Source organism: Tachyglossus aculeatus, chromosome X1, assembly GCF_015852505.1.
Source record: "Tachyglossus aculeatus isolate mTacAcu1 chromosome X1, mTacAcu1.pri, whole genome shotgun sequence".
NCBI classification, from domain to species: domain Eukaryota; kingdom Metazoa; phylum Chordata; class Mammalia; order Monotremata; family Tachyglossidae; genus Tachyglossus; species Tachyglossus aculeatus.
In genome coordinates this window covers 113,575,299-113,602,667 of record NC_052101.1, presented here as the reverse complement: position 1 = coordinate 113,602,667, position 27,369 = coordinate 113,575,299, and the positions used below count along the sequence as shown (strand labels likewise).

At 50.2% G+C, this 27,369-nt stretch overlaps 2 protein-coding genes across 12 annotated transcripts in view; both read right to left on the bottom strand.

Moving 5' to 3' along the window:
* Positions 1-356: 356 nt before the first annotated feature.
* RPS15 (ribosomal protein S15) lies at positions 357-2,113 on the bottom strand. The gene is made up of 4 exons (XM_038739831.1): positions 2,041-2,113; positions 1,573-1,658; positions 1,018-1,252; positions 357-518 (listed from the first exon to the last, which is right to left on the bottom strand). Exons 1-4 carry the CDS (start codon positions 2,041-2,043, stop codon positions 405-407), a joined length of 438 nt encoding a protein of 145 aa, XP_038595759.1. The 5' UTR covers positions 2,044-2,113; the 3' UTR covers positions 357-404.
* A 14,823-nt stretch (positions 2,114-16,936) lies between these two features.
* The window catches only part of DAZAP1 (DAZ associated protein 1), a 39,525-nt gene continuing 29,092 nt past the window's right edge, over positions 16,937-27,369 (bottom strand). For 7 of the 11 annotated variants that reach the window (XM_038739904.1, XM_038739896.1, XM_038739897.1 and 4 more), the window contains 5 exons: positions 26,872-27,025; positions 25,001-25,030; positions 24,470-24,610; positions 22,301-22,477; positions 16,937-17,988 (listed from right to left, as the gene is read on the bottom strand). In XM_038739904.1, coding sequence (XP_038595832.1) covers positions 17,813-17,988; positions 22,301-22,477; positions 24,470-24,610; positions 25,001-25,030; positions 26,872-27,025 — 678 coding nt within the window. In that variant the 3' untranslated portion in view covers positions 16,937-17,812. Of the gene's footprint in view, positions 17,989-20,013; positions 20,104-22,300; positions 22,478-24,469; positions 24,611-25,000; positions 25,031-26,871; positions 27,026-27,369 lie in introns of all 11 variants that reach the window. The other 4 variants (XM_038739898.1, XM_038739899.1, XM_038739900.1 and 1 more) reach the window with 3 other exon arrangements.

The following is a 27,369-nucleotide window of genomic DNA, read 5'->3' as shown; positions in this document are numbered from 1 at the left end:
TGAAGAAGAGACGGTGTCTCTAGCCCAGTGCCTAAAAAGATCCTCACCTCTTGCCCTCTCAGCCCCAAGTCTACAACCCATTGGTAATACTAGGTCTTTACTGCCTGCTTAGCATTTTAAGCGCTGTTTGAGTGTAGGGAAAGGGGGCTGTGTTCATTCTTCCACCAAGTCTAGACTGTAAGCTCACTGTGGGCAGGGAATGTCTTATATCATACACTCCCAAGCACCTAGTACAGTGCTCTGCATATAGTTAAGTGCTCACTACAGTTGATCGAAGCCTCTCGCCCCCAGAAAATCATCTATCGCCCCTGTCCCAGTAGCCCCAGGTCCCATGTACAACACCAGAGGCAGACACGGAATAGGAAGAGCCTCTTTATTTACAGAAGGGCTTTTCCAGTTGACATTTATTTCAGAGGGATGAAGCGGGAAGAATGGGTGGCTCCAATCCCGGGCCGGCCATGCTTGACAGGCTTGTAGGTGATGGAAAACTCGCCCAGGTAGTGACCGATCATCTCAGGCTGCGAAAAACGGACAGGCCAGTTATCAGAAGCTGGACTCCCACCGGACATCAAGGTGCTTCCTCATCTCATCTAAAACATCTTGCCCTTCTGCTCAAAAGCACCGGAGTCAACGGGAATGAGGACTATCAGGAAAAGGCCTTTTCCGCCTTTCCCTCCAAAAGCAGGAATCGTGCTTTCTGCTTTCCCACGTGTTTATTGCAGTGCTCTGCACACGGTGGGCACCGAATCGCTACGTCGCGCCAACAACTCTCCCGGCTCACAAACCCACGTGGCCTTCCACTAAAAACGACACTGCTGGAGACCCAGTTTGGGGTCTTTTCAGGCCCCTCCCCCCGGGAGCGCTTGGGTCTCGTTGGAGCCCAGAGGCGAATGGGGCTGGGAGTCCAGCCGGCTTCGGTTCCGGAGTAGAGGCCGGTGGGCCACTGGCTCCAGTTGCCTCCAAGGAGCTGACCCTCCCTCTGGCTAGCCGGTCCACCCGATCTCCGACGCGGCTTACCTTGATTTCCACCTGGTTGAAGGTCTTGCCGTTGTACACGCCGACCATGCTTCCCACCATCTCGGGCAAGATGATCATGTCCCGCAAGTGGGTCTTCACCACCTCGGGTTTCTCCATGGGAGGCGCTTCCTTCTTTGCCTTGCGCAGGCGTTTTAAGAGCGAGTGCTGCTTGCGGCGCAGGCCTCTGTTTAGCCGTCGCCTCTGCCGGGCGCTGTACAGCTGCATCAGTTGCTCGCTGGGGAGCGGATAAGTAGGAAGGGATCGGCGTTACGACCCCACCACCACCACCGCCCAGAGGGGCGTGGGGGTGGAGGGCACGGTGCAGCCGGGAGACCCGGATTTGGGCGTTCGAGTGAAGTCACCAGGCTGGGTGACTGAGGATCCCGCCATCTTTCTTAGGTCGGGGCTAAGCGTCTGGCTGCACGGTCCACGCCGTCAGGTTTTCCCCCGCGGCTCCCTCCCGGCCTCTGCGAGGCCCCGGTTTGGGAAACGTTTGGGAAAGGCTTGGGAGCCCGGCCATCGTTGCCCGGGGGACGGGGAGGAGGGGTCCCTTACTAGGACATATCCAGAAGCTGGTCCAGATCCACGCCCCGGTAAGTGAACTTCCTAAAGGTCCGCTTCTTCTTCTGCTCGACTTCCGCCTGCGAAACAATCAAGGCGAGGGTGAGAGCCGGGCACCGGCCCGTCCCCCGACAGACGGCCCGCTCTAGTTAGCCCCCCACGCGGCCGCCCCAAGTCCCCGCCATCGGGGCAGGTGGGCATCGTGCCTTCTCCCAGCCAGAGGACTCCACCGCGGCATAAGGCCGGCCTCTCTCCCCGTCCACTTCACCCCCGCGGCCCGCCCAGCACTTCCTCGCTGAACGGGCCCCAGGCGGGCGCATCCCCTTTCCGGATGCCTCCAGATGCAGTGGGGAAAAAGAGCCGAAAGCAAAAACCCGATATCTCGAGGCGCCCGGGCCATCCTGAGACCCGATGACTTCGGATTCGACCCCGGCCGCCCCAGAGAGCACAACCCACACCTACCATCTTGCCGGCTGAGCTCCGGAAAAGACCGCTCGGCCGCGCGCACACTCAGATATCGCGAGAGGCACACTCGCCCCGCCCTCTAGGTCTTACGTGCCGCGCCTCTTACGTCCTTCCGGCTACGGCGACTGCGCCTCATTCTCACGCGGCGCTAGTTCGACCTCTGCTGGCCAGAAAAAGAACAGCAGCCCATTTCTGACTTCTTGGTATTTTAGGAGCCAGATCGCCTTTATACCAGTAGGACATGTGCAATCTGGTCAAATGCCTGTACCTGCAAAAGGCAAAAGTGCGTGGGCATGTGGTTAAAATGGGGATTTCCCATCACTGTAGGAGGCACCGGCCATCCTTCCTGTCCTGTACAGCAATTATGTTCATAGCTGTATGTATTTTTATTAATGTCTGTCTCCTCTCCCCCTCCCGCCACTGCAAGCACTCTGTGGGCAGGGAATGTGTCTATTGTTGCATTGTACTCTCCCAAGCACTTAATACTCTGCACACAGTAAGCGCTCAATAAATACGATTGAATGAATTAATTTCCTTAGGTTTCTCTGCTCAGTCCCAGGACCACCGAGACCAGCGTCTAGAACAGGGGTGGTTAAATCTTCCGATTTTACACTGCACGGTGTAAAATCTGCGGGACCTGCAGTGGGATCTAGTGGAAAGAACCTGGGGCCCGGGAGTCAGATGACCTGGGTTCATTCATTCATTCAATCGTATTTATTGAGCGCTTACTGTATGCAGAGCATCTAATCCTGACTCTGCCAGTTGCCCTCTATGTGTAACCACAGGCAAGTCACTTCACTTCTCGGTATCACAGTTTCCTCATCCGTAAAATGGGGATTTAATACCTGTTCTCCCCCCGACAGACTGTGGAGCCCCATGGGGGAGAGGGACTGTATACAACTTAGCCCATCTTAGAACAGCGCTTCACACATAGTAAGCATTTAAATACTATCATAATAACAAGTTTGATTTTCTGCTGGAATGTCTGTACATGGAATTTTCTGCTGTATATGTGCATAAGTATAGTGTGGGGTTGGGGTGAGTATCAAAGTCCTTAAGGGGTTCAGAGCCAAGGGCCCAGTTGACACAGAGGGGAGGGTGGGTACGGGAAATGAGGGATTAGGGACATGTGATTTTAGGAGGGTTTTGGAGGTGGGGAGAGTGGTGGTCTGTTAAATATGAAAGGGGAGGGAATATAGGGCCAGAGGGAGAGCATGGAGTTGGCGGCAAGATGACAGAACTGAGGTACAGAAAGTAGGTTGGCTTCAGAGTAACGAAGTGTGTGGGTTGGGTTGTAGTAGATCAGCAAGGTCAGATGGGAGTGAGTGAGCTGACTGAGCAGTTTAAAAGCCAATGGTAAAAAGTTTCTGTTTGCTGCAGAAGTGGATGGGCAAGTACTAGAGATTTTTGAGGAGTGAGGAGATATGGACTAAAAATGATTCAGGCAGCAGAGTGAAGTATGGGCTGGAGAGGGGAGAGACAGGAGTCAGGGAGGTCAGCAAAGAGGTTGATGTGGTAATCAAGGTGGAAAATATTGAATGCTTGGATTAGTTTGCTAGCAGTTTGGATGGAAAGGAAAGGATGGATGCTAAAGGTGTAAAGGTAGAACAGACAGGATTTCACAAATGTGCAGGTTAAATGAGGGAGATGAGTCAAGAATAATGCCAAGGTTACATGAGGGTGGCGATGCTATCTACGGTGATAGGAAAGTCACGGGAGGACAGGGGTTTTGTTTTTATGGTATTTGTTAAGCACTTACTATGTGTCAAACACTGTTCTAAATGCTGGTCTAGATATAAATTAATCTATTTCTCTTCCTCGATCCCATCCATCTCGCCGCCAACCCCTCACCCAAATCCTGCCGCTAGTCTGGAACGCCCTCCCTCCTCAAATCTGACAATTACTCTCCCCTCCTTCAAAGCTTTATTGAAGGCACATCTCCTCCAAGAAGCCTTCCCTAAGCCCCCGTTTCCTGTTCTCCCATTCCCTTCTGCATCACCCTGATTTGCTCCCTTTATTCATCCCCCCGCCTAGTCCCACAGCACTTATGTACATATCTGTAATGTATTCATTTATTTACATTAATGTCTGTCTCCCCCTCTAGACCGTAAACTGGTTGTGGACAGGGAATGTGTCTGCTTATTGTTGTATTGTACTCTCCCAAGACCTTAGTACAGTGCTCCGCATACAATAAGCACTCAATAAATACCACTGAATGAATTAATTAATCAGGCTGGATCAGTTCCTGTCCCACACCCGGCTCACTGTCTAAGTAGGAGGAAGAAGACGTATTGAATCCCCATTTTGCAGTTGAGGAAACAGGCACAGAGAAGTTAACTGACTTGCCCATGGTCACACAACAGGCAAGTGGTAAGGCCCATGCCTTATCTACTAGGCCACACTGTTAGGGTTTGGGTGGGAAGAAGAGGAGTTCTGTTTTGGACTTAAAGTTTGAGGTGTCAGCAGAACATCCAAATAAAGATGCCCAGAAGGCAGGAGGAAATGTGAGACTGCAGGGGAGTGAGGTCAGGACTAGAGGGGTAGATCTGGGAATCATCTGTGAAGAGACGATAGTTGAAGACGTAAGAGTGAATGAGTTCTCTAAGGGAGTGGGCATAGATGGAGAATAGAAGGGGACCCAAAATTCAGTCTTGAGGTATCCCCATAGTTAGAGGGAGGGAGACAGAGGAACCCACAAAAGAGGCTGAGAAGGAGCGGCCAGAGAGAGATAGGAGGAGATCCAGGAGGGGACACAGTGTCAGTGAAGCCAAGGTTGGATAATGTTTCCAGGAGAAGGTTGGTGGTCGCCAGCATCGAAGGCAGTTGAAAGGTTGAGGAGGATTAGGATGCCGTAGAGGCTGTTGAATTTGGCAAGGAGGAGGTCATTGGTGACCTTAGAGAGGGCAGTTTCCATGGAGTGAAGAGGGTAGAAGCCAGATTGCAGGGGGTCTAGAAGAGAGTTTGGAGGAGAGGAAGGAGTTTGGAAAGGATCGGTGAGAAAGAGATGGGGCGATAACTAGAGGGAGCTGTGGGCTCAAATGAGGATTTTTTTAGGATGGGGGATGTTTGAAAGCAGTGGGGAAGGAGCCATTGAAAAGTGAGTGGTTGAAGATGGCCACCAGGGAGGAAAAAGGGAGGTGGCAATTATTTTGGTAGGGTGAGAAGGGATTGGGTCAGAAGCCCTGGTGGAAGTGATACAATTTTAGCTGAGGTGGGAAATTTCCTCTTGAGATACTGCTGGAAAAAATGGGAAAGTTTAAGAGGGAGGGACTGAAGAGGAGCAGGGGAGATTTTAGAAAGATCACACCTGATGGTTTCAATTTTATCCATAAAGCATGAGGCCAGGTCATTAGGGGCAAGAAGGAAGCAGCATGGGTTAGTGGGCCTGGGAGTCAGAGGACCTGGGTTCTAATCCCAGCTCCTTCACATGTCAGCCGTATGACCTTGGGCAAGTCACTTCTCTGGGTCTAAGCTACCTCCTCTGCATAATGGAGATTGAATCCTCCTCCCTTGGACTTAGATTGAGCCCCATGTGGGACAGGGACTGTGTGCAACCTGATTGTTGTATCTGTCCTGGCACTTAGTTGAGAAGCAGCGCGGTTTAGAGGACAGACCATGGGCCTGGGAGTCAGAAGGACCTGGGTTCTAATCCCGGCTCTGCCACATGTCTGCTGAGTGACCTTGGACAAATCACTTCACTTCTCTGTGCCTCAGTTACTTCATCTGTAAAATGGGGATTAAGAGTGTGAGCCCCATGTGGGACAGGGACTGTGTCCAACCTAACTTGTATCTACCCTGGTGCTCAGAACAGTGCCTGGCACATAGGAGACACTTAACAAATACCATTAAAAAAAGGGAGTTGTGGGGTGGGGGCCCAGGAGATTTGAGGAGGGAGTGAAAAGTATGAGAAAGCTGGCACAGGCAGTGGGCATAGAAATCAATAAGGACTGAGAAGTATTGAATGAATTCAGACAACCCCAGCACCTCTTTCCTTCCTTCTAGGCTGTGAGCCTGCTGTCGGGTAGGGACCGTCTCTATATGTTGCCAACTTGGACTTCCCAAGCGCTTAGTACAGTGCTCTGCACACAGTAAGCACTCAATAAATACCACTGAATGAATGAATGAATGAATGAATGAATGAAGTATATTTGCTGGGTAGCAGAGAGGGCAGTTAAAACAAGTGAAGATAAGTTGGAGATGGATGAGGTCAGCTTGGTGTCTGGATTTCCACCAGCATTCATTCATTCATTCAATCGTATTTATTGAGTGCGTGGCTCAGTGGAAAGAGCACGGGCTTTGGAGTCAGTGGTCATGGGTTCAAATCCCGGCTCCACCAATGGCCAGCTGTGTGACTTTGGGCAAGTCACTTAACTTCTCTGTGCCTGATACCTCATCTGTAAAATGGGGATTGACTGTGAGCCCCCCGTGGGATAACCTGATCACCTTGTAGCCTCCCCAGCGCTTAGAACAGTGCTTTGCACATAGTAAGCACTTAATAAATGCCATTATTATTATTATTATTACTACTAAGCGCTTGGGAGGTACAAGTTGGCAACATATAGAGACAGTCCCTACCCAACAATGGGCTCACAGTCTAGAAGGGCTCATAACAGCACTCCACAGCTGGTGAACAGGAGCGGGTTAGTGGTATGAGATTGGTGGGAGGGACAGGGGAATGAGGGAATTGAGAGGGTGTCAATTTGTGTGTCCAGAGAAGGTAGTTTGGGTATGGAGACCAAAGGGGGCATGATGACTTTAGAAAACTGGAAGGGGGTCAAAAGATCAGAGGTCTCTGTGGGGGGATCAGGGCAGATTTTGGGAGGAGGGGGTGTGGGGAGAGAAGGCACGTGAGGAGGTTTTGGTCAGATAGAGGAATCGGTGAGGTTTTCTTAAGGTAATAATAATAATGTCATTTATTAAGCACTTACTATGTGCAAAGCACTGTTCTAAGAGCTGAATGATGGCATTTAAGCGCTATGTGCCAAGTACCATTCTAAGCGCTGGGGGGATACAAGGTAATCAGGTTGTCCCACGTGGGGCTCACAGTTTTAATCCCCATTTTCCAGATGAGGGAATTGAGGCACAGAGAAGTTAAGTGACTTGCCCAAAGTCACACAGCTGACAGTTGGCAGAGCCGGGATTAGAACCCAAGACCTCTGACTCCCAAGCCCGTGCTATGGTACTTGTTAACCCTTTACTATGGGTTAAACACTATTTTAAGTGCTGGGGTAGAAACAAATTAATCAGGTTGGACACAGCCCCTATCCCACACAGGGCTCACAGTCTAAAGAGAAGGGGCAACAGGAATTTAATTCCCATTTGACAGTTGAGGAGAAGTGACTTGTCCAAGGTCACTAAACAGGCAATTGGCAGAGTTGGAATTAGAACCCAGGTCCTTTGACTCTCAGGCCCATGCCCTATCCACATCGATAAGTACGAAAGAGCCATGGGAGATTGTGCATACCCATGTGCTGAGATGGGAGTTGGGCAGATGGGACCTAGGGAGAAGAATTAATTGGGAAAAATCTCCTATGTAGCTAGAGAGCAGATAGCTAGAGAGCTTTATTCCCAGAACTGAGCATACATGAGGCAAGGGGCTATATGGATGCTTAGCAATCAATCAACGGTATTGAGCGCTTACTATGTGCAGAGCACTGTACTAAGCACTTGGGAGAGTAGTGCTAGAGATCACAGAGAAGAGTTTAAGTGGTGGCCCAGACTGCGAGTTTGAGGTCAGCACCTATTTCGTATCTCGGTAGCACATAGTTAAAGGCTTAACGAAGTCATAATTAGATCAGAGCCACCCCTTCCCCATCCTACCTACCGCTCTCAGATCCTGAGACTGAACCCACACTGTCCCAATCAATCGTATTTATTGAGTGCTTACTGTGTGCAGAGCACTGTACTAAGCGCTTGGGAAGTACAAGTTGGCAACATATAGAGACAGTCCCTACCCAACAGTGGGCTCACAGTCTAGAAGGGGGAAAGAGGGAACAAAACAAAACATATTAACAAAATAAAATAGAATAGATATGTACAAGTAAAATAGAGTAATAAATATGTACAATATATACATATATACAGGTGCTGTGGGGAAGGGAAGGAGGTAAGACGGGGGAATGGAAGAGGGGGACGAGGGGGAGAGGAAGGAGGGGGCTCAGTCTGGGAAGGCTTCCTGGAGGAGGTGAGCTCTCAGTAGGGCCTTGAAGGGAGGAAGAGAGCTAGCTTGGTGGATGTTGGGAGGGAGGGCACTCCAGGCCAGGGGGATGACGTAGGCCAGTCCAAGGCACCGAGGGCACAGGCTCTTGAAACACAGTCTCTTTCAAACCCCAAGGGTCTGAGGATCCAGATCCTCTCAGGGGAGCAGCAGCATCTCTGGGTCGTGGAGGAGGGAGAACTGGCTGGGGGGGAGGTGGGAGGCTTGGGCGGGGGAAGTTGGGAAAGGACCCCCAGGGAGCCCCTGCAGATCTTCTGGGGAAGCACCAGCTAATGAACTCCATCCCCTCCCCTGCCCCAGGGGAGATGGCTGTGCACAAACAACTTAACACTGGGGTGGAGGGATGGGGGAGCAGGTGGCAGATCGTTTTACAAGAGGGATGGGATCCAGCCAAGCTCATAATCCCTACAAGGCTCCCACCTCTGTGTGTTGGTCCAAGTTGTCTTTCCCATTCAGAACCTATTTTCTGGTCTCCCTCCTAGACTAAAGGAGGCCACTTCCTCCAGGAAGCCTTTCCTGAATCAGCTCTCCTAGCCCATCAGCCAGCTCCTCCTCATATCCTTCACAGCTCAGTACTCTCCCCAGGTCATGGGTTCCAGTCCCGGCCCTGCCACTTGTCTGCTGTGAGATCTTGGGCAAGTCACTTCACTTCTCTGGGCCTCAGTGACCTCATCTGGAAAATGGGGATAATAATAATAATAATGATGGTATTTGTTAAGCGCTTACTATGTGCCGGTCACTGTTCTAAGCGCTGGGGGGGATATAGGGTAATCAAGTTGTCCCAAGTGCTGGGGGGGATATAGGGTAATCAAGTTGTCCCATGTGGGGCTCACAGTCTTAATCTCCATTTTACAGATGAGGGAACCGAGGCACAGAGAAGTTAAGTGACTTGCCCAAAGTCATACAGCTGACAATCTACACGCACTCCCTTGGTGACCTCATTCGCTCCCACGGCTTCAACTATCATCTCTACGCTGATGACACCCAGATCTACATCTCTGCCCCTGCTCTCTCCCAATCAATCAATCAATCAATCGTATTTACTGAGCGCTTACTATGTGCAGAGCACTGTACTAAGCGCTTGGGAAGTACAAATTGGCAACACATAGAGACAGTCCTTACCCAACAGTGGGCTCACAGTCTAAAAGGGGGAGACAGAGAACAGAACCAAACATACCAACAAAATTAAATAAATAGGATAGAAATGTACAAGTAAAATGAATAAATAAATAAATAAATAGAGTAATAAATATGTACAACCATATATACATATATACAGGTGCTGTGGGGAAGGGAAGGAGGTAAGATGGGGGGATGGAGAGGGGGACGAGGGGGGAGAGGAAGGAAGGGGCTCAGTCTGGGAAGGCCTCCTGGAGGAGGTGAGCTCTCAGCAGGGCCTTGAAGGGAGGAAGAGAGCTAGCTTGGCGGATGGGCAGAGGGAGGGCATTCCAGGCCCGGGGGATGACGTGGGCCGGGGGTCGACGGCGGGACAGGCGAGAACGAGGTACAGTGAGGAGATTAGCGGTGGAGGAGCGGAGGTTGCGGGCTGGGCAGTAGAAGGAGAGAAGGGAGGTGAGGTAGGAGGGGGCGAGGTGATGGAGAGCCTTGAAGCCCAGGGTGAGGAGTTTCTGCCTGATGCGCAGATTGATTGGTAGCCATTGGAGGTTTTTGAGGAGGGGAGTGATATGCCCAGAGCGTTTCTGGACAAAGATAATCCGGGCAGCAGCATGAAGTATGGATTGAAGTGGAGAGAGACACGAGGATGGGAGATCAGAGAGAAGGCTGGTGCAGTAGTCCAGACAGGATAGGATGAGAGCTTGAATGAGCAGGGTAGCAGTTTGGATGGAGAGGAAAGGGCGGATCTTGGCAATGTTGCGGAGCTGAGACCGGCAGGTTTTGGTGACGGCTTGGATGTGAGGGGTGAATGAGAGAGCGGAGTCGAGGATGACACCAAGGTTGCGGGCTTGTGAGACGGGAAGGATGGTAGTGCCGTCAACAGAGATGGGAAAGTCAGGGAGAGGGCAAGGTTTGGGAGGGAAGACAAGGAGCTCAGTCTTCGACATGTTGAGCTTTAGGTGGCGGGCGGACATCCAGATGGAGATGTCCTGAAGGCAGGAGGAGATGCGAGCCTGGAGGGAGGGGGAGAGAGCAGGGGCAGAGACGTAGATCTGGGTGTCATCAGCGTAGAGATGATAGTTGAAGCCGTGGGAGCGAATGAGGTCACCAAGGGAGTGAGTGTAGATTGAGAACAGAAGGGGACCAAGCACTGAACCTTGGGGAACCCCCACAGTAAGAGGATGGGAGGGGGAGGAGGAGCCTGCAAAAGAGACTGAGAAAGAACGACCGGAGAGATAAGAGGAGAACCAGGAGAGGACGGAGTCTGTGAAGCCAAGGTCAGATAGCGTGTTGAGGAGAAGGGGGTGGTCCACAGTGTCAAAGGCAGCTGAGAGGTCGAGGAGGATTAGGACAGAATATGAGCCGTTGGATTTGGCAAGCAGGAGGTCATTGGTGACCTTTGAGAGGGCAGTTTCCATGGAATGAAGGGGACGGAAGCCAGACTGGAGGGGGTCGAGGAGAGAGTTGTTGTTGAGGAATTCTAGGCAGCGCGTGTAGACAACTCGTTCAAGGAGTTTGGAAAGGAATGGTAGGAGGGATATGGGACGATAACTAGAAGGTGAGGTGGGGTCAAGAGAGGGTTTTTTTAGGATGGGAGAGACATGGGCATGTTTGAAGGCAGAGGGGAAGGAACCAGTGGAGAGTGAGCGGTTGAAGATGGAAGTTAAGGAGGGGAGAAGGGATGGAGCGAGAGATTTCATAAGATGAGAGGGAATGGGGTCAGAAGCACAGGTGGCCGGAGTAGCCTCTCCCCTTCTCTCCAGGCTTGCATCTCCTCCTGCCTTCAGGACATCTCCATCTGGATGTCTGCCCGCCACCTAAAGCTCAACGTGTCGAAGACTGAACTCCTTGTCTTCCCTCCCAAACCTTGTCCTCTCCCTGACTTTCCCATCTCTGTTGACGGCACTACCATCCTTCCCGTCTCACAAGCCCGCAAACTTGGTGTCATCCTCGACTCCGCTCTCTCATTCACCCCTCACATCCAAGCCGTCACCAAAACCTGCCGGTCTCAGCTCCGCAACATTGCCAAGATCCGCCCTTTCCTCTCCATCCAAACTGCTACCCTGCTCATTCAAGCTCTCATCCTATCCTGTCTGGACTACTGCACCAGCCTTCTCTCTGATCTCCCATCCTCGTGTCTCTCTCCACTTCAGTCCATACTTCATGCTGCTGCCCGGATTATCTTTGTCCAGAAACGCTCTGGGCATATCACTCCCCTCCTCAAAAACCTCCAATGGCTACCAATCAATCTGCGCATCAGGCAGAAACTCCTCACCCTGGGCTTCAAGGCTCTCCATCACCTCGCCCCCTCCTACCTCACCTCCCTTCTCTCCTTCTACTGCCCAGCCCGCACCCTCCACTCCTCCGCCGCTAATCTCCTCACCGTACCTCGCTCTCGCCTGTCCCTCCATCGACCCCCGGCCCACGTCATCCCCCGGGCCTGGAATGCCCTCCCTCTGCCCATCCGCCAAGCTAGCTCTCTTCCTCCCTTCAAGGCTCTGCTGAGAGCTCACCTCCTCCAGGAGGCCTTCCCAGACTGAGCCCCTTCCTTCCTCTCCCCCTCGTCCCCCTCTCCATCCCCCCATCTTACCTCCTTCCCTTCCCCACAGCACCTGTACATATGTATATATGTTTGTACATATTTATTACTCTATTTATTTATTTATTTTATTTGTACATATCTATTCTATTTATTTTATTTTGTTAGTATGTTTGGTTTTGTTCTCTGTCTCCCCCTTTTAGACTGTGAGCCCACTGTTGGGTAGGGACTGTCTCTGTATGTTGCCAATTTGTACTTCCCAAGCGCTTAGTACAGTGCTCTGCACATAGTAAGCGCTCAATAAATACGATTGATTGATTGATTGCAAGTGTCAGAGCCGGAATTCGAACCCATGACCTCTGGCTCCCAAGCCCTGTGCTCTTTCCACTGAGCCACACTGCTTCAGGCTGAATGAAGACTTTGAGCCCCACGGGGGACAACCTGATGATCTTGTATCTCCCCCAGCCCTTAGGGCAGTGCTTGGCACATAGTAAGCACTTAACAAATACCATCATCATCATTATTATTGTTATTTACCTCTCTAGGCCTCAATGGCCTCATCTGTAAAATGGGAATGAAGACTATGAGCCCCACGGGGGACAACCTGATCACCTTGTTTCTACCCCAGTGCTTAAAACAGTGCTTGGCACATAATAAGCGCTTAACAAATACCATCATCAAGTTGCCTGTTTGCACTGGTTAAAGTTGGCCATATAACTAAGCCCTCATTTCCTCTTCTCCCACTTCCTTCTGTATTAGCCATGCACTTAGATTTGAACCATTTATTTGCCCCTCCCTCAGCCCCACAGTGAACTTATGTACAAACCCCTAATTTATTTGTAATATTTTTAAGCAAATAATAATTGTGGTATTTGTTGAGCACGTACTATGTAGCAGGCACTGTACTAAGTGCTGGAGTTGATACAAGCTAATCAGGTTGGACACAGTCCCTGTCCCACAAAGCCCTCAGTCTTACACCCCTTTTTACAGATGAGGTAACTGAGGCACAGAGAAGTTAGCTAATTTGCCCAAGATCACAGAGCAAACACAGAGCTCTCCCCGCCTCCCCCCACAGCACTTGTGTATATATGTACATACTTATAATTCTATTTATTTATATTAATGGTATATCTATAATTCTATTTATTGATAATGATGTTATTGATGCCTGTTTACTTGTTTTGATGCTTTTCTCCCCCCTTCTAGACTGTGAGCCCAGTGTGGGCAGGGACTGTCTCTGTTGCTGAATTGTACTTTCCAAGTGCTTAGTACAGTGCTCTGCACACAGTAAGCGCTCAATAAATACAATTGAATGAATATTATTATGTGCTTGGGAGAGCGCTTAGAACAGTGCTTTGCACATAGTAAGCGCTTAACAAATGCCATCATCATCATAACTAGAGGACTGTAACCCAAGCATTCAATCCAGTTCTCTGCACACAGTAAGCACTCAATAAATATCATCAATTGATTGATTAATATGGCCACTCCCTGGCCCTGCAACCAATCAACCAACCAATGGCATTTATTGAGCATGTGCTGTGTGCAGAGCACTGGACTAAGCGCTTGCGTGGCTTAGTGGAAAGAGTATGGGCTTGGGAGTCAGAGGTCATGGGTTCTAATCCTGGCTCTGACACTTCTCAGCCGTGTGACTTTGGGCAAGTCACTTAACTTCTCTGAGCCTCAGTTACCTCATCTGTAAAATGATTATTAAGATTGTGAGCCCCATGTGGGACCTGATTACCTTGTATCCCCCCAGTGCTTAGAACAGTCCTTAGCACATAGTAAGCGCTTAACAAATGCCATCATTATTATTACTAGCACTGCAAACCACATCAATCAATCGTATTTATTGAGCGCTTACTGTGTGCAGAGCACTGTGCTAAGCGCTTTGGAAGTACAAGTTGGCAACATATAGAGACAGTCCCTACCCAACAGTGGGCTCACAGTCTAAAAGGCTCACATGTCACCCAATAGGGGGTGAAAAGATGAAATTGGTTCCCACAGGAAAGTGTACAACACAAAGTATTCGGTTCAAGGGGGGTTTGGCTAGATCCATGGAGAAGCAGGCCCATCCAGGGTCACGAGAGGGAAAGTCAGGGAGGTAGGTGAGGATAGTCTACACTGTTGTTGATAGAGCCTTCTTTCATTCAGTGGTATTTACTGAAAGCCCACTGTACACAGCAATGTGCTAGGTGGGGGACAACCAATCCAAGGTATTTATTGAACACTCACTTAGTGCAGAGTACTGTATTAAGTGTTTGGGAGAGTACAATACAGTTGCCTGGCCTCGGGAGCTAAAAGATGGTTCCGGCCCTCATGATTTTCTGATCTATGAGGCGGGGAACCAGCAGGCACAGATCAGTGGGAATAGGAGGAAAAATATAAATATGTCACTCATTCAACAATATTTATACAACCAGTAACTACAAGAGCATGGAAAAATAAAGGAACAAAACACCGAATGGACCACTTATCCACTTATCCGTGACTCGCTTCCAACTCTCTTCGTGCCTGCTATTTTCAGCTGCACAGCTTCCTTCGGGAACTCATTTCATCTAATCCTTCTGCTGCTTGAAGACATATTTCCTTTTGGTTTGAACCTGCCCCCTCCCCCCCCGCACTGCACCTCCCTCCCACCTCCCTCCCTCCCTCCCTCTGCTCTGAGCACCCCTCTCCTTGGTACAGTGGGATTTGGGGAACAGTAATTCCGTGTTCACTCTCCCCACCCACTTGGTGATTGTTGAGCTGTTGACTCCAAGCCTGTCCCCTCTCAGCCTGTGTCTCTGCAGAGGTGGGTGGGACGCTCAAGGCCATTGGACCCTCAGGGCTCTCTCTCAGATTAGTGATCAAGTCATGGTGTGGGGGGCGTCAGTATTCACTCTCAGCCTCCCCAGCCCACCGATCCTTGGGAAGAAGTCAGTTTCCAAGGGCCAATTAGGTTGCTGTTCCATGCTCCGCGGTGGGCTGCCCCAGGAGATATCTGACGCAGTGGAGTTCAGAAAAACAAAAGCAGAAACCTTCTATACACCACTGGACTGGCTCAGACTACAGCAAGTAAACCAGGGGTTAACGGGCAGAATCTTTCAGAGGGCATGGGAGAAAGTTGCCTGGCCCTGCCCAAAATTAGCCTAAAGCCAAGTCCCCAGGTGCTGCTGGGAGTAAAGAAAGCAAGTTGACAACTTCCCTGAAAGGCCCAGCCTTCGTGCTCTTTATGCACTCAAGCCCAAATAGGCTAACTCTGGCCTGGCACACAAAAGGGTCTGTGCCCTCTCCAAGATCTGCCGAGCCTTCTCTTGGTCCAGGGAAACTCAGATTAGGACAGCGGAAGATGTCCCAGATCGGATCTAAATTTAGCCTCTGGCTGCTGGGAGAGCCCCAATCGCATCCTCTGGGCTGGTGGGGGTGAGTGGGTGGGGGGGGCACGTAGAAGTGGGAGGTATAGTTTGTGGCAATGACCTCAGCAGCTGCAATTTGAGACGTCAAAGCCTCCCTGGTGGATGATTGAGAAAAATGGAGCCTCGGGAGCTACAAGGGGATAATTTCTCCTTTAGAAACTGGGCAGGGTGCCCTTGGCCCAGGACTTACAGCCTGGGCCCCTTCCTTCGTGGATTCATGCCCACAGACACTCTCTGTTCCTGCTGAGGGCAGGGGGAGAAATGCTGGCAGGAGAATGGATTGCTATACACATGGGAGACACAGGTCCCTGTGACGTGCAAGAGTTGCTGCCGAAACCTCTCTGAGAGAAGCAGCGTGGCCTAGTGGATAGAGCCCAAGCCTGGGAGTTAGAGGACCTGGGTTCTAATTCCAGCTCCGCCACTTGTCTGCTGTGTGACCTTGGGCAAGTCACTTTACTTGTCTGGTCCTCAGTCCCCTCAGCTGTAAAATGGGGATTAAGACTGTGAGCCCTGGACTGTGTCTAACCTGATTATCTTGTACCTATCCCAGTACGGTGCCCGGCAAATAGTAAGCACTTAACAGTACCATAAAAAAATGAATCAGCCCTGAGATGGTAACGAGCTCTGACTTCAGGAGGCATCAGCAAGGGCTTGGGAGTTTAAGGACGTGGGCTCCAATCCCGCCTTCGCCACTTGTCTGCTGTGTGACCTTGGACAAGTCACTCAACTTCTCGTGCCTCAGTTACCTCATCTGTAACCCCTCCTTCCCATCTGCCATCCTACCTAGAGGGAACTCGATTTGCCGTTTTGGATTCAGTGGCCGCCGTTGCCCTTGAAGCTTCAGACACCAAGGACAGAGGAACAGAATGACCACGAGGTTAGGTCTATGAACCAAAGCTTGCCTCAAGCTTGGGAGAAAAGCAGCAAAAAAAACCCCAATGGTTACCCCCTCTGCCTCTCTCCAAAATCAATCAATCAATCAATCAATTGTATTTATTGAGCGCTTACTGTGTGCACAGCACTGTACTAAGCGCTTGGGAAGTACAGCAAAGACCCAGCCCGGAGCACGTGTAGTCACTCCTGGTGACTGCATGTGTGTTTCGCTGATGCAAATCTGGCGGGTAGAGATGGAGAAAGTCTACTGACAACTGACACGTTGACTCCAGTTCTGTGGAAACGGCACGCACCTTCTGATCCACAACACCGCAGCCCCTCTACAATATAGCATTGGAACTCGTTCCCCCAGGAAGCAGCACAGGATGAAAATAGCAGCACGGTTCAAGTGGCGTTTGTTCAATTCATGGACGCTCAATCCCCAGTGGGTCACATGGCAGGGAAGGTGAGGATGGGTGTGCAGGAGGGCCACTGTCACCCGGTCCTGATACCCTAAAAAGAAATTTCCTTCAACTCCAAATGCTATCGAGCACAAGTGCCACGCTGGCCTTCCTCGGTTATGTTCCTGGGAATCGAGAAGAGAGTTGATGTCCAAGGCTGCCTTGCCTGGTAATCCCACTCCCTCCACCCCAACAAACAACGCTCCCCCATCCCCGCAAACCGGCCAAGACCCAGCCCCCTATGTGGTTCTGCGTAGTCTCCAGGAAGACAAGTAAAAGGAATACAAGCTTGTGTTTCTAATCCAAATGTACTTCTCTTTATTCAAACCAGGGGTAATCACTGGTTAGTGCAAAATGCACCAAAAACCTTTTGCCTGAGGGAAATCTACATCTTTAACAAGGCCTCCGTTAACCCCCAATGAAATCCACAAACCGGATTTGAAAGCTTTAAAAGCCCGGATCAAAACGCCGTGCTCCATAAGTGACCCCGTGCATCAACACATCTGCAGCTGAGATGCTACCGATTAGAGAGTCGGGTAACACAAACATATACACACTCAGTAGATTTCTTTTTCAAACTCCCAGAGTCTCTGGACCAACAGGCTCCAGCCCCAACAGCGAGGAGAAGGGGTGAAAACCGGCCCTTGCTTCCACCAATGCCAACGGAAACCCTGTCTTAAATTAAAAAATAAACCAGCATACATAGTAGAAAATTTATCTTAAAAATTTCACAAATCTGTAAATGTATATTTTTTTCTTTCAACATAAAAGTTTACAATATTCAGTAAAACAAAGGCTCAGGAAAAAAAATTCCAAAGGAAACAAACCAAGAAAAAAAAAAAGAAAAAAAAAAGAAACCTGAAGTTTTGAATTAAAGCTGAAGACTTTTCTTTAAAACCCTGTAGTTTGAACCAGTGATATATTTTGTGCTGATGGGTTAGAGAAAGGAAGAGATTTAAAAATGGCAGTCCAAACACCCACAGCTTTGCTTTCCTCCGCCCCCCCTTCCCCCCAACCTCCCAACCTACCCCCCAAACGAAACATTAGGTTGTTGTTGTTGTTTTTTCCATCATGTGATTGTCACAAGTTCCCAAGTTTGGAATTCCCGGTTTCAGCTGGTACCAGATATCCCATTGTGGACAGAATTCCCTGATTTCGAGCCGGGCTAGCGTCTATAAGGGTGAAATCCTTGAACGTTATGGTTCTGTCCTCGTCCAAAACCACTTCCTCCCGCAGGTGGGCCACCCGATCCTGGTACCGTGGGTCCTCCGTAGGAGGGAGGTTGCTGGCTGGGATCTGAGAAACCCTGTCCAAAGCCACTCAAGTCTTGTCCGTAACCTGCTGAAAAGGGAAAGAGAGACTATAGTAAGGACCGGCCGGAGAACCCACCCGTGGCGACAACCCACGGGCATTGGCGAGTCATACCCATCGATAGCAACATTTTGCCCTTTCTACTGAGAGGCTGATCTGGGGGAATGACAGCTGGATCACCACTCTTCCTGAGCCTGATTCCCAGGGGAGACCCACAACCTGGGGGGGGAGCACGGGGGACGGGAAGCCCTGTTCAGGTCAGCCAACGAACCCCTTGGATACTACAGGGTTTGGCCTCCTGGAGGCAGCTTTTCAACTGTGGCTGTCCTTGCCCTTTGGCCTAAAACGGGGCCTGTGGCTTCAGTCACCAGGGCCAATGGGCCCTGACACAATGCTTATAGCCTGAATAAGAGGAAGCTGGGTAAAGCATGTTCTTTGAGGAAGGAAGCACAGGAATTGGCTGGAATCTGTCTTATCTCCCCCACCAGGGTGGCAAGCCTCAAAAATGATGGCTAACTCCAGGCAAAGTCCCCGGAGTTCCCAGAAGCGCCACCCCACTTCCGTGCACTCCCACTGGACCTTAAGATAAGCCCCGGGAATCCTCCAATGGCCCCTAAATTCCCCACCCCAGGGAGGCCCCAGAGCGGTTCCAATGGCCCTTCGCTCTCTTTTGGACAAATGGGAGGGAGGAAGTGGAGAAAAGCCTCCAGGGAACCCAATGGGGCTATGAGACCCACAACCAAGGAATCAGAATCCATCGGTTTATGAGGAGAGGGGTGAAGAGACCCGTGGCTGACTAACAGCTAGGGGGCAGGGAGGGTGCGAAGAGGGAGAGACGGAACAGACTCCATGATGGATGGAGTCGCTCTGGAAACCCTCTGTGTGTGTGTGTACTACCTTCTCTGGTGGAATGCCGATGTTTACCGAGTAAACTTACTGTAGGAAGTGAAGACACAAAATAGGACATTTCCTGTGATTAAAATGCCATACAGTCATTAACCGTGGAATCCAGAGCCAACCAATCCTGTTTTACTGAGACACCCCCCACCCCCACCCCACTCCAAGAATCCTGCCCGATTAGGCAGGACAGTTTACGACTACTGTTGGCCGTGCCAGGTGGAACTGGATTTCACTCGGCTAATCCCAGGTCCTGCCATCTCCAGGCATTTCCACAGCATTTCCAATTTCAAGCTCGGGCCAGCTCCCGCCCCCCGCCCGGGGTCTTCTGGCCTCTAATGGCCCCACTAGCACATTTATTTGAGGCTGCTGATGTCTAATGGGGAGCACTTACTCAAGCCTCTCTACTTCAGCTGTTTCAAAACCAAGATCAGCAGGCAACCAACCTTATATGCACTGAAACCACCCCCGCCCCTCCCCACTGCCCCCCACCCACCAAGTGCCGAGGGGCAGAATTCACCACCAAAAGGGAAGCCTGCTGGTGAGAGTGCTGCGGCTTGGAGGGAGGGGCTGAGATGCTCAAGGCCTGTGGCCTACTTGCCACAGAATGGAATCCTGTGGTAAGATAGCCCAAATCACCCAACGTATCTTGAGTCCAGCCTCTCCCTCCACACTCCCTCTCTCGGGTGCTGTTTTTCAGTTACGCCCTTGAAACGCAGACACGTGGCCAATTGCCTTCTCTAGCAGATACTGCTTTCCAGAACAGTTAAGCACCCAGTCCCGACCGCAAAGTGGACCTTGAACCAGCTGCTTAAAGGAATACAACACAGTCGGCCTTCCAACCCTCCGCAAAACCTCATCCGAGCAACAATTCACTCAAGGAAGTCCTGCATGAAGAGTTGCTGGAAAGATCACAATTCTTGGCGCTTGTAGGTTTTGGCTTCTTAACGTGGATGGGCTAGATCTAACTAGACCCAATTGACTTAGGAAGGTGGTTAAGTAGGTCCTTCGATGGGAAAAAGCAAACGTTTCAGAGCCACAGCACTAGCCTTCCCTCCCACCCCAAACCAAAACAAGATAGAAGAGACCCTCTAAGAAACATTCATTCCCCCAGTGCAGATACAGTAAGAGCATTGGTTATAAATAGGCTCCACCTACCTAGGATATATCACTGCTCAGCCTGACCATAAGAGTGTAAACAAAGTATTGGCCCGAAGCCTGAGGGGTCTTGAGAATAGGTACTCAGCCCTAGTAAGAAATGAGGAGACCAGGGTGACTAACCCCAAGACACCTTGTACAGATAGTAACTTTTTTTAAGGGGGGGGGTGGGGAGGGGAGGGAAGGGGAAACATACACCAGGGCTTATGGTTACTCTATCAGCAACTTTACATTTTCACTAATTATAAATACTACAGGGCTTTAAGGTGTCTGAAATAACCGCCTATAAAAATGCAAAAAAATATCACTCTACGGTTCAATGGCTTTGACGTCTATCAATGTTTTCATTTGTTTGGAAGGGAAAACATGCACGGTTAGCGAAGGGAAGGGCCTTTCAACAGCAATCCAGGAGCCTTCATTGCACACTGCGTGCACGGGAAGGGCTAATTCAACTCCCCCAGCCAGAATGGCGAGAAAACAGTACTGGAAAGGCAGAGGCCGGGGGAGTACAGGAAATTGTCTGCAAAATGGGATATTTTAGGGTCAGGAAATGTCCCTTATAGAATTTTCATAGAAGCAATTTGTCATTGGCTAGAGAAACATCAGGCCGGGATCTTTTATGGTATTTGTTGTCGGGTTATTTTTTAAAACGGTATTTGAACTGCTCAAACCCTAGCTTCCCCTCCACCCACCCCGATCTGACTCTTCAGTTCTCAGGGCTGATTGCGGGATTCAGTCCTTCCCCAGATCAGAGACAGAGAGAGAGAGACAGATAGACAGAGAGAGACAGACAGATACAGAGAGAGAGCAGAGAGAGAGAAAATAGGCTGGATGGCGAGACACCACCCTGCCCTTTCTGTCCCATCTGCCTTCCAGGTACTTTAGAATGGATGGGTAGAGTGCTGGGGCTTAGAAGCCAGAAGCTTGGAATAAGCAGGGGTAGGATTGTTCTGGACTGTTGCCCGCCAAAGAAACGAGCAGTCTCATTTGGCCTCGTCAGACGTCGAGGTGTTGAGACCCCCGATTTGACTGGGACAGGTCAATCATTCTAGTGAGTTGGATCCCTCGTCTGCCTGGGGGAACATGGAATCTGTCAGCCTTCACTCTGCTCAACACACAAAGAGATCCTGGGGAAGAAAAAACCCCACACACCGCAACCTTTCTTCCCCTTTCCGGTTCCCTGAACAATTGCTGACCAGCTTGGTCCAAACAGACTAAAGCCAGAAAGCCAAACTAATCCCTGCTGTTTGCACACCACAAGAGGCCGGCAAATCCTAATGCTACCCATGATCTTCTACACAGGGAAACACGTTTGGGACTCGGGCTCTTTCTACAGAACGGCTCCTTGAGGCAGTCATGTCAGGTCCAGCTACCGACAGGAGAAACTGCTTAAGACAGCGTGGCTTCTGGGTGACTCTAGCCATATCAGACTAGCAGGTCTTTCAGTCCGAGTCGTCCACTTCCACTGTTACCAATCTGAGGCTTCAGATGGAGGTACTGCCAGCAGCGTTCATGGAGTTCAACAGAAACTCAGGGGCATGAAATCTCATCTTCTTCCTGCTGTTCACACAGCTACACCCACAAAACTACCCCCTTTCCCCTCAACCCTTCTAACTTCTCTCAGCCACTAACAGGCCCGATCTTCCCCAACTGACGATACCCTGAAGACTGGGGGTAGGGGTATGTGTGTGTATGTGTGTGTGTGGGGGGTACTGCCTTTCAGTTTGAGGGTCCTCAGGAGACCCAGCAAGCAGCCACTTCTGCTTCAAGTTTTGCTGTGACCTGTTGTTCTGAAGCCTCCCCCACTGGATCTTTTTTCCTCTTCAGCAGGTTGGTGAGCTGGAGGCCCCATGCTGTTGCAGTTTCAAGGGAGGGCAGCTGGGGGGGAGGGAGTGGGGGGCATGGTAAGGGCTGCTGAAGGCTTGGGGGAACTAGGAAAGTGAAAGCAAACTACCAAGGGTAGTAGAAGAAACAACCCGCCCATTTCTAAGATGTCCTAAATCTAGGGTCGGAGTAGGGGCGGCAGGGAGGGAAGGTCCCACATTAGCCAGGGCTTGCATCCCTGCTTTTCAGAGTCCCAAAACTTAGCATGACCAAAAACGTGTACAGAAAGAGTTGCATGGAACAAGAGACTCCTGAAAGGCTTTAGACTCCTTTGTACATTTGTAAATTCCACCCCGTGCACCAGAACATTAAAACTAAAGGGAACAAACACACACACACTCAGTCTTGGGGGAGGGGGGGAGGGGAATTAACAACATCCAGGATACAAGACCTAAGTACTTACCATACTGGCTATAAGGGAAATCTGGCTGGGCCGTTGGAGGCTTACTCAAGTCCTGAGCTGCCTGAGTTGGCGGTGGTGGGAAAGCTAGTGGTGCTGCCCCAGGAGTAGCAGGTGGAGGAGGCACTCCCGGAGGGGCAAACTGATCTGGTGGAGGCGGTGGGGGCCCATAGCCAAAACCTGTAAGAGGGATGGAATACATACATACACACATATATAATATATATAATATATATAAAAAGAGAGGATTTGTTGGCTACCATAGCCAAATAAAACAGTGGCATGCTGCCTGCAGCACTGCAATGTGTAAGACCCTGGCTGAAGATTCCCACACTCTCCTCAACCCATGGGAGGTTTCCCAGAGCACTTCAGCTGGGAGATGTTCACCTTCCCCAAGCAGAAAAGGCCCCCAGTGTACTTACAAAGATCTCTGGGATAATTCACTCAACAGGGTAGAACGGGCAGCCAGTTGAAAACACTCCGATTTGCTCTGGGGACATCTCTTTAACTGGTTCTGGTTAGGCCCACAGACACACCATGTACACCTGATAGATCCAAGTAAACTCTAAAAGCAGGGGTCAGGAACCTATTGCTCTTCTTGGCATCAAATGTGGCTTGAGCATTGATGCCCACCTGTGGACTTGGCACCGTGAGGGAGCTGGCCATAGCTCCGCCCCCAAGGCAAAAGGCTACGCAGGAACCAGCTGGACTGCACTGTTCCTGTGAATGGACAGGGTCTGAGGGGGAGCCAAGATGGTGGCTCTATTCCTCACCAATGGCAGGGTGAGCTCAGGCTGCTCTAATTCTCCCTTCCGTGCCCAACTCCCGCCCAGCGGGCAACACTCAGCCACAGCAAACAGCAGTGGGGCCAAGGCCAGCCAAGCTGAGTTGGGGATGGAGACCGCTCACCCACAACGAGTGTCTGGAGCAAAAGAAGCCCCGTGCTGGCCAAGTGCTAGGCCGGGGGTGAGTCCAGCTGCTGTGTTGGCCTGCAACCCCAACCTGCAGCTTTCCCTCTTGGCTCGTTAGCTTTTCAAAGCTGGCAAGGGAGTCTGAGGAGAAAGGGGAGGTCGGGGGACTGCAGGCAGGAGCAGGAGTACAGGTCAGATGAAAATCTGTGGAGTGCGCGGGAGCATCCAGGATAGGCGGGGATTCCTCTGCCTGATGTGGGGGGCAGAAACTCCCTCCCTGGGTGGATTGGGGTGAGGATTCCCATGACCCTTTGGAGACTGGGGTTCATTCCATCCTGCTGGGCAGAAGTCCCCAGGTGGGTTGCCCATTGTTGATTTCCTCCCCAACCCTTCTCTTCCTCTACCTTTCCTTTCCCATTTTTACCGGTGGCAGCAGCAGCAGTTGTTAGGAAGCAGCCATGTAATGTCATCACACTGCACCATGTGCGGAGCAGTGTAATGATGTCATGTGCCTGGCTCTCCATACCCCAACTTCCCCCCTCTCCCAAATATTCAGTGAAACACTTGATAAAGACAAAACCCCTCAATATAACAGGGGAGTCAATATTCCCCTCAATTTCCTTAGGAATGCCTCCATATTGAAGGCAAGCTATGTGACTTGCTAGCTGGATGACTCCACCAAACTCCACATTTGACCACTCTAATCAGGCACTGATTTTAAGACAGCACAAAGGTAGAGCTTCAAAAGATTAAGAGCCATCCTGATTACATTGTGGCTGGACAGAACTTACCAAAAAATCCTTGGGAGTTATTTAGATTTTTTAAAAAATAAATTAAAAAAAATCAGCTTTCCCAAACTGGTGGCAGATGAGGATCAGAAAAAAAAAAAAAAAGGAAAAAAAAGAGAATTTACAGAAAAATCCCTTCTGGTAAAAAAAACAAAACACTACTTCAAGCAAGAGATATCATTAAAGTGATTGCACTGAGAATAGACACAATTTGGTTGGCGCAGAAACTACAATTAACAAATTGAAGATGCTAAACAAACCTTTGTTTTTCTTCATGTGAAAGGCCTCAATAAGTCATGATTGCTTTGTGAAACAAAAGAGTCCCACTGATGATTCACAGCCCAGCATCTCAATAGCAATCTTGTTCTCACAGAGGTTTATGAATGCAAATAGAAGATAGTCCAGAATCCAGGTCTCCCCACACCCTGCCCACCCCTCTTCCCCCATTTGCCCCAGCCTAAGAAAAAACTTACTAAACTGAGGAGGGGTGCCATAACCCTGAGGGAACCCCTGTGGAGGTGGAAATCCTCCTGGTGGCGTAGACACTATGTACGAGGTAAAAGGTGGGGGAGGAGGTGGGGCTCCCCTTCCTGTGGGAGGCGGTCCGTATCCACCTAGAAAACCCAGAAAGAGTAGTGAGAATAAATTCAATTAGGCACTTAAATAGGCACTTGATGTGCGTGTGCGTGTGTGTGTGTGTGTGTGTATACACGCTGGGTTGGGGGGGGGGGAGCATCCTTTCTGCCCTTAAATATCAAATTCATAGCTCTGAATTCTAGAGCTTGGACATAAATGCCTAATGAGATGAAGATACAGAATATCCCTGACAGCAGCAGTGAATATAATTCCTCATCAATTCTCCCAATTTCTCCTTCACCCCACCTTTCTCCATGGGCCCGGCTAGGGGAATGACAACTGGGGGCTCTGAGTGCCAGAGTTGCATTTCCTGAGGGAGCTGGCCACACTGGCTGGGCAAGCTGAAGGTTTTTCAGAGGCCTACTTACCAATCGCTTGTCCTGCTGGCACCCACATTCCTGGAAAAAAAAAACCAAACAGAAGAGAACAGTTGGAGCCTTCCATACACTAAGTCCACTCAGTCATATACAAGCAGCAGGCAATGGAAAGCAAGTTAGTGCAATCCAGAAAGGGTTTCACAATCAGTTCATTGTTAATATCGGCAGAAGCGCCCTTATTTTTATCCTCAAAAACAAAATCCAAATTATGGTCAGGATTCAAGTTGAGAATCCAATTACAAATCACTCAGCCATGATTTAACACTCTAGGACTTCAAATGGGATACTAAGAGAATCCATATGGCTTCCATCGGGAACCTGGTTTATCACTCGGGGATTTCAGGAGCATTGGAGTATGGGTGATCTCCTATTGTATTCTGTAGGATCTAGGTATAAAAAAAGTGAGTTAGACGGATCGTTGGCCCTCCCTCCACCCAGCTCGATGTGAGGCTTGAGTATCTGGGGATCTGTTTCCAGCTTTGGTCCTTACTATACTGTCCGTGACCTGGGGGCTTGTCTGGCTCTCTTTCTCTCTCTCTATCTTTCTGCGCCATGAGAATGTTCCCTCCCACCTGCCTTAGCCGAGGGCCAACTGTTCAGGAAATATGAAGGAAGCGCCCTGGGGGTGGCCCTACAGAAGGCCCATGGTATGGAGGCGCTGACTGAGGTCCAACTCTATGCTCCGTTATTCCGCCTGGCTGCAGTTTACTGTACTGTGGGGTACAGCAGCCACAGCTGCAGAGTTCATAAGCGATCTCCTGGGAACCCAGTCCGTCGTTTTCATAACTTAAGAAATGCTCCATTCTTTCCTCCGCAGAGTACAAAGTGAACACCTAAGGATTTCCATAGGAAAATTAAAAAACAAAACAGCAAGCCAGCCTCCAAGAAGTTGCACTTTATCCCTCCTCACAACAGTGCCAAATCTAGTTGGTTTCGGACAATGACAGAACAAAACTAAGCTGTCGCCCTTGAAAAATGTGGATGGGGCTTGGTGCAGGATTGGCCCAGCACCACCAATATCCCTGGCTGGAGGGCTAGCTGGCTTGGGTGGGTCACTCCAAGTGACAAAGATGTCTTCCTGACTTACAAAAGACTTCCTTTGCAAATGCCTTCTGAAAACTGACTTTGCCCTTCATGGCCTGTCAGTATTTCCAGATTGAGGCCTGTCCCTTGTAGCCCCAGAGAAACCCAACTTTTCCCCGCGATGCAGGTGCCCCGGCCAGGGTCCTAGCCACCCAAGGGACAGAGCTGAAGGCACGTTCCTCAGGCATGCGGTAAGAGAGCCCGATGCAGGCCAGGTCCCAGATCGCTGCAACTGGCTTTGGGCTAGCCTGCGGGTAGCTGTGTTCCTGCAGTGGAGGCCTCAAAGGGCCTCCAGCAGACGCAGAGATGCTGGACTGCCCATTCCTGGCCCTGAAGTCCCAGGGCTCAGCTTGCCTCAGCCCCCCAATCCAGACCAGCATCAAGCTCTGGATCAGGTAGATCACAGAGGGCAGAGATATGGCTTGGAGGGGTTAAGCGAAGGAGAAGATCAGGGCGACCATTCCCAGGCCGCACTGAGGGTGGGTCCTTCGTTTTAGGTTTCGTGGTGTGACATTTCTTTTTCTGCTTCCGACAACAGCAGTAAGCCCTGGCACGTGTCCCATGGAACACGAGGAGCCCCCTTGTCGGGGTCGATCCTACCCACTGTAGGGACTTGAGAGGAAGACTGCCTATTGGAGGAGGAATCCCAGAACCGCCTGATAGCGAGCGTTTCTTAACAGTGACCTGGAAAGGTGAGGGCCTATTACAAATGAACACAGACAGCAGTCACCAAAACCCACTTCAGACCACAAAAGTGTCTTTAAGCCAGGAGGTATTACCTTGTGGGCTGTAACCCTGTTGCCAGGTAGGAGGGGGCTGACCCGCCCACCCATTAGCAGCATTTGGCACAATCCTGCTTCCCCACTGGTTGGTTCCCGGCTGTCCTTGAGGTTGGCTTTTACTATCTCGAGGTTCGGCCCGTTTGACCTCCACCTAAACAAACAGATTACCCATTCAGGAGAGAAGCAGCAGGTAAAAACACCCCCCTTCCTTTCATAAACACCCTCAGTTATACTTACGACTACACTTAGCACCTTATGACAATTCTAAATACTTAATTATAAAACTTACTTAGGCCAGTAAAATTAAAAAAAAAATGTTTCTCAGGTACAACAGAGGCATCTGTAAGACGTGGCAAGTCTTACGCACAAAGACAATGTGTTTAGAGCTAAAAAAGATCCTTAAATGACGTGTTCTGTATGTTTTCCACATTTTAAATTTAAAGCCAAAGTACCCCCGCCAAATATACACACCTTCAATGGCCCCTCACAATTTTC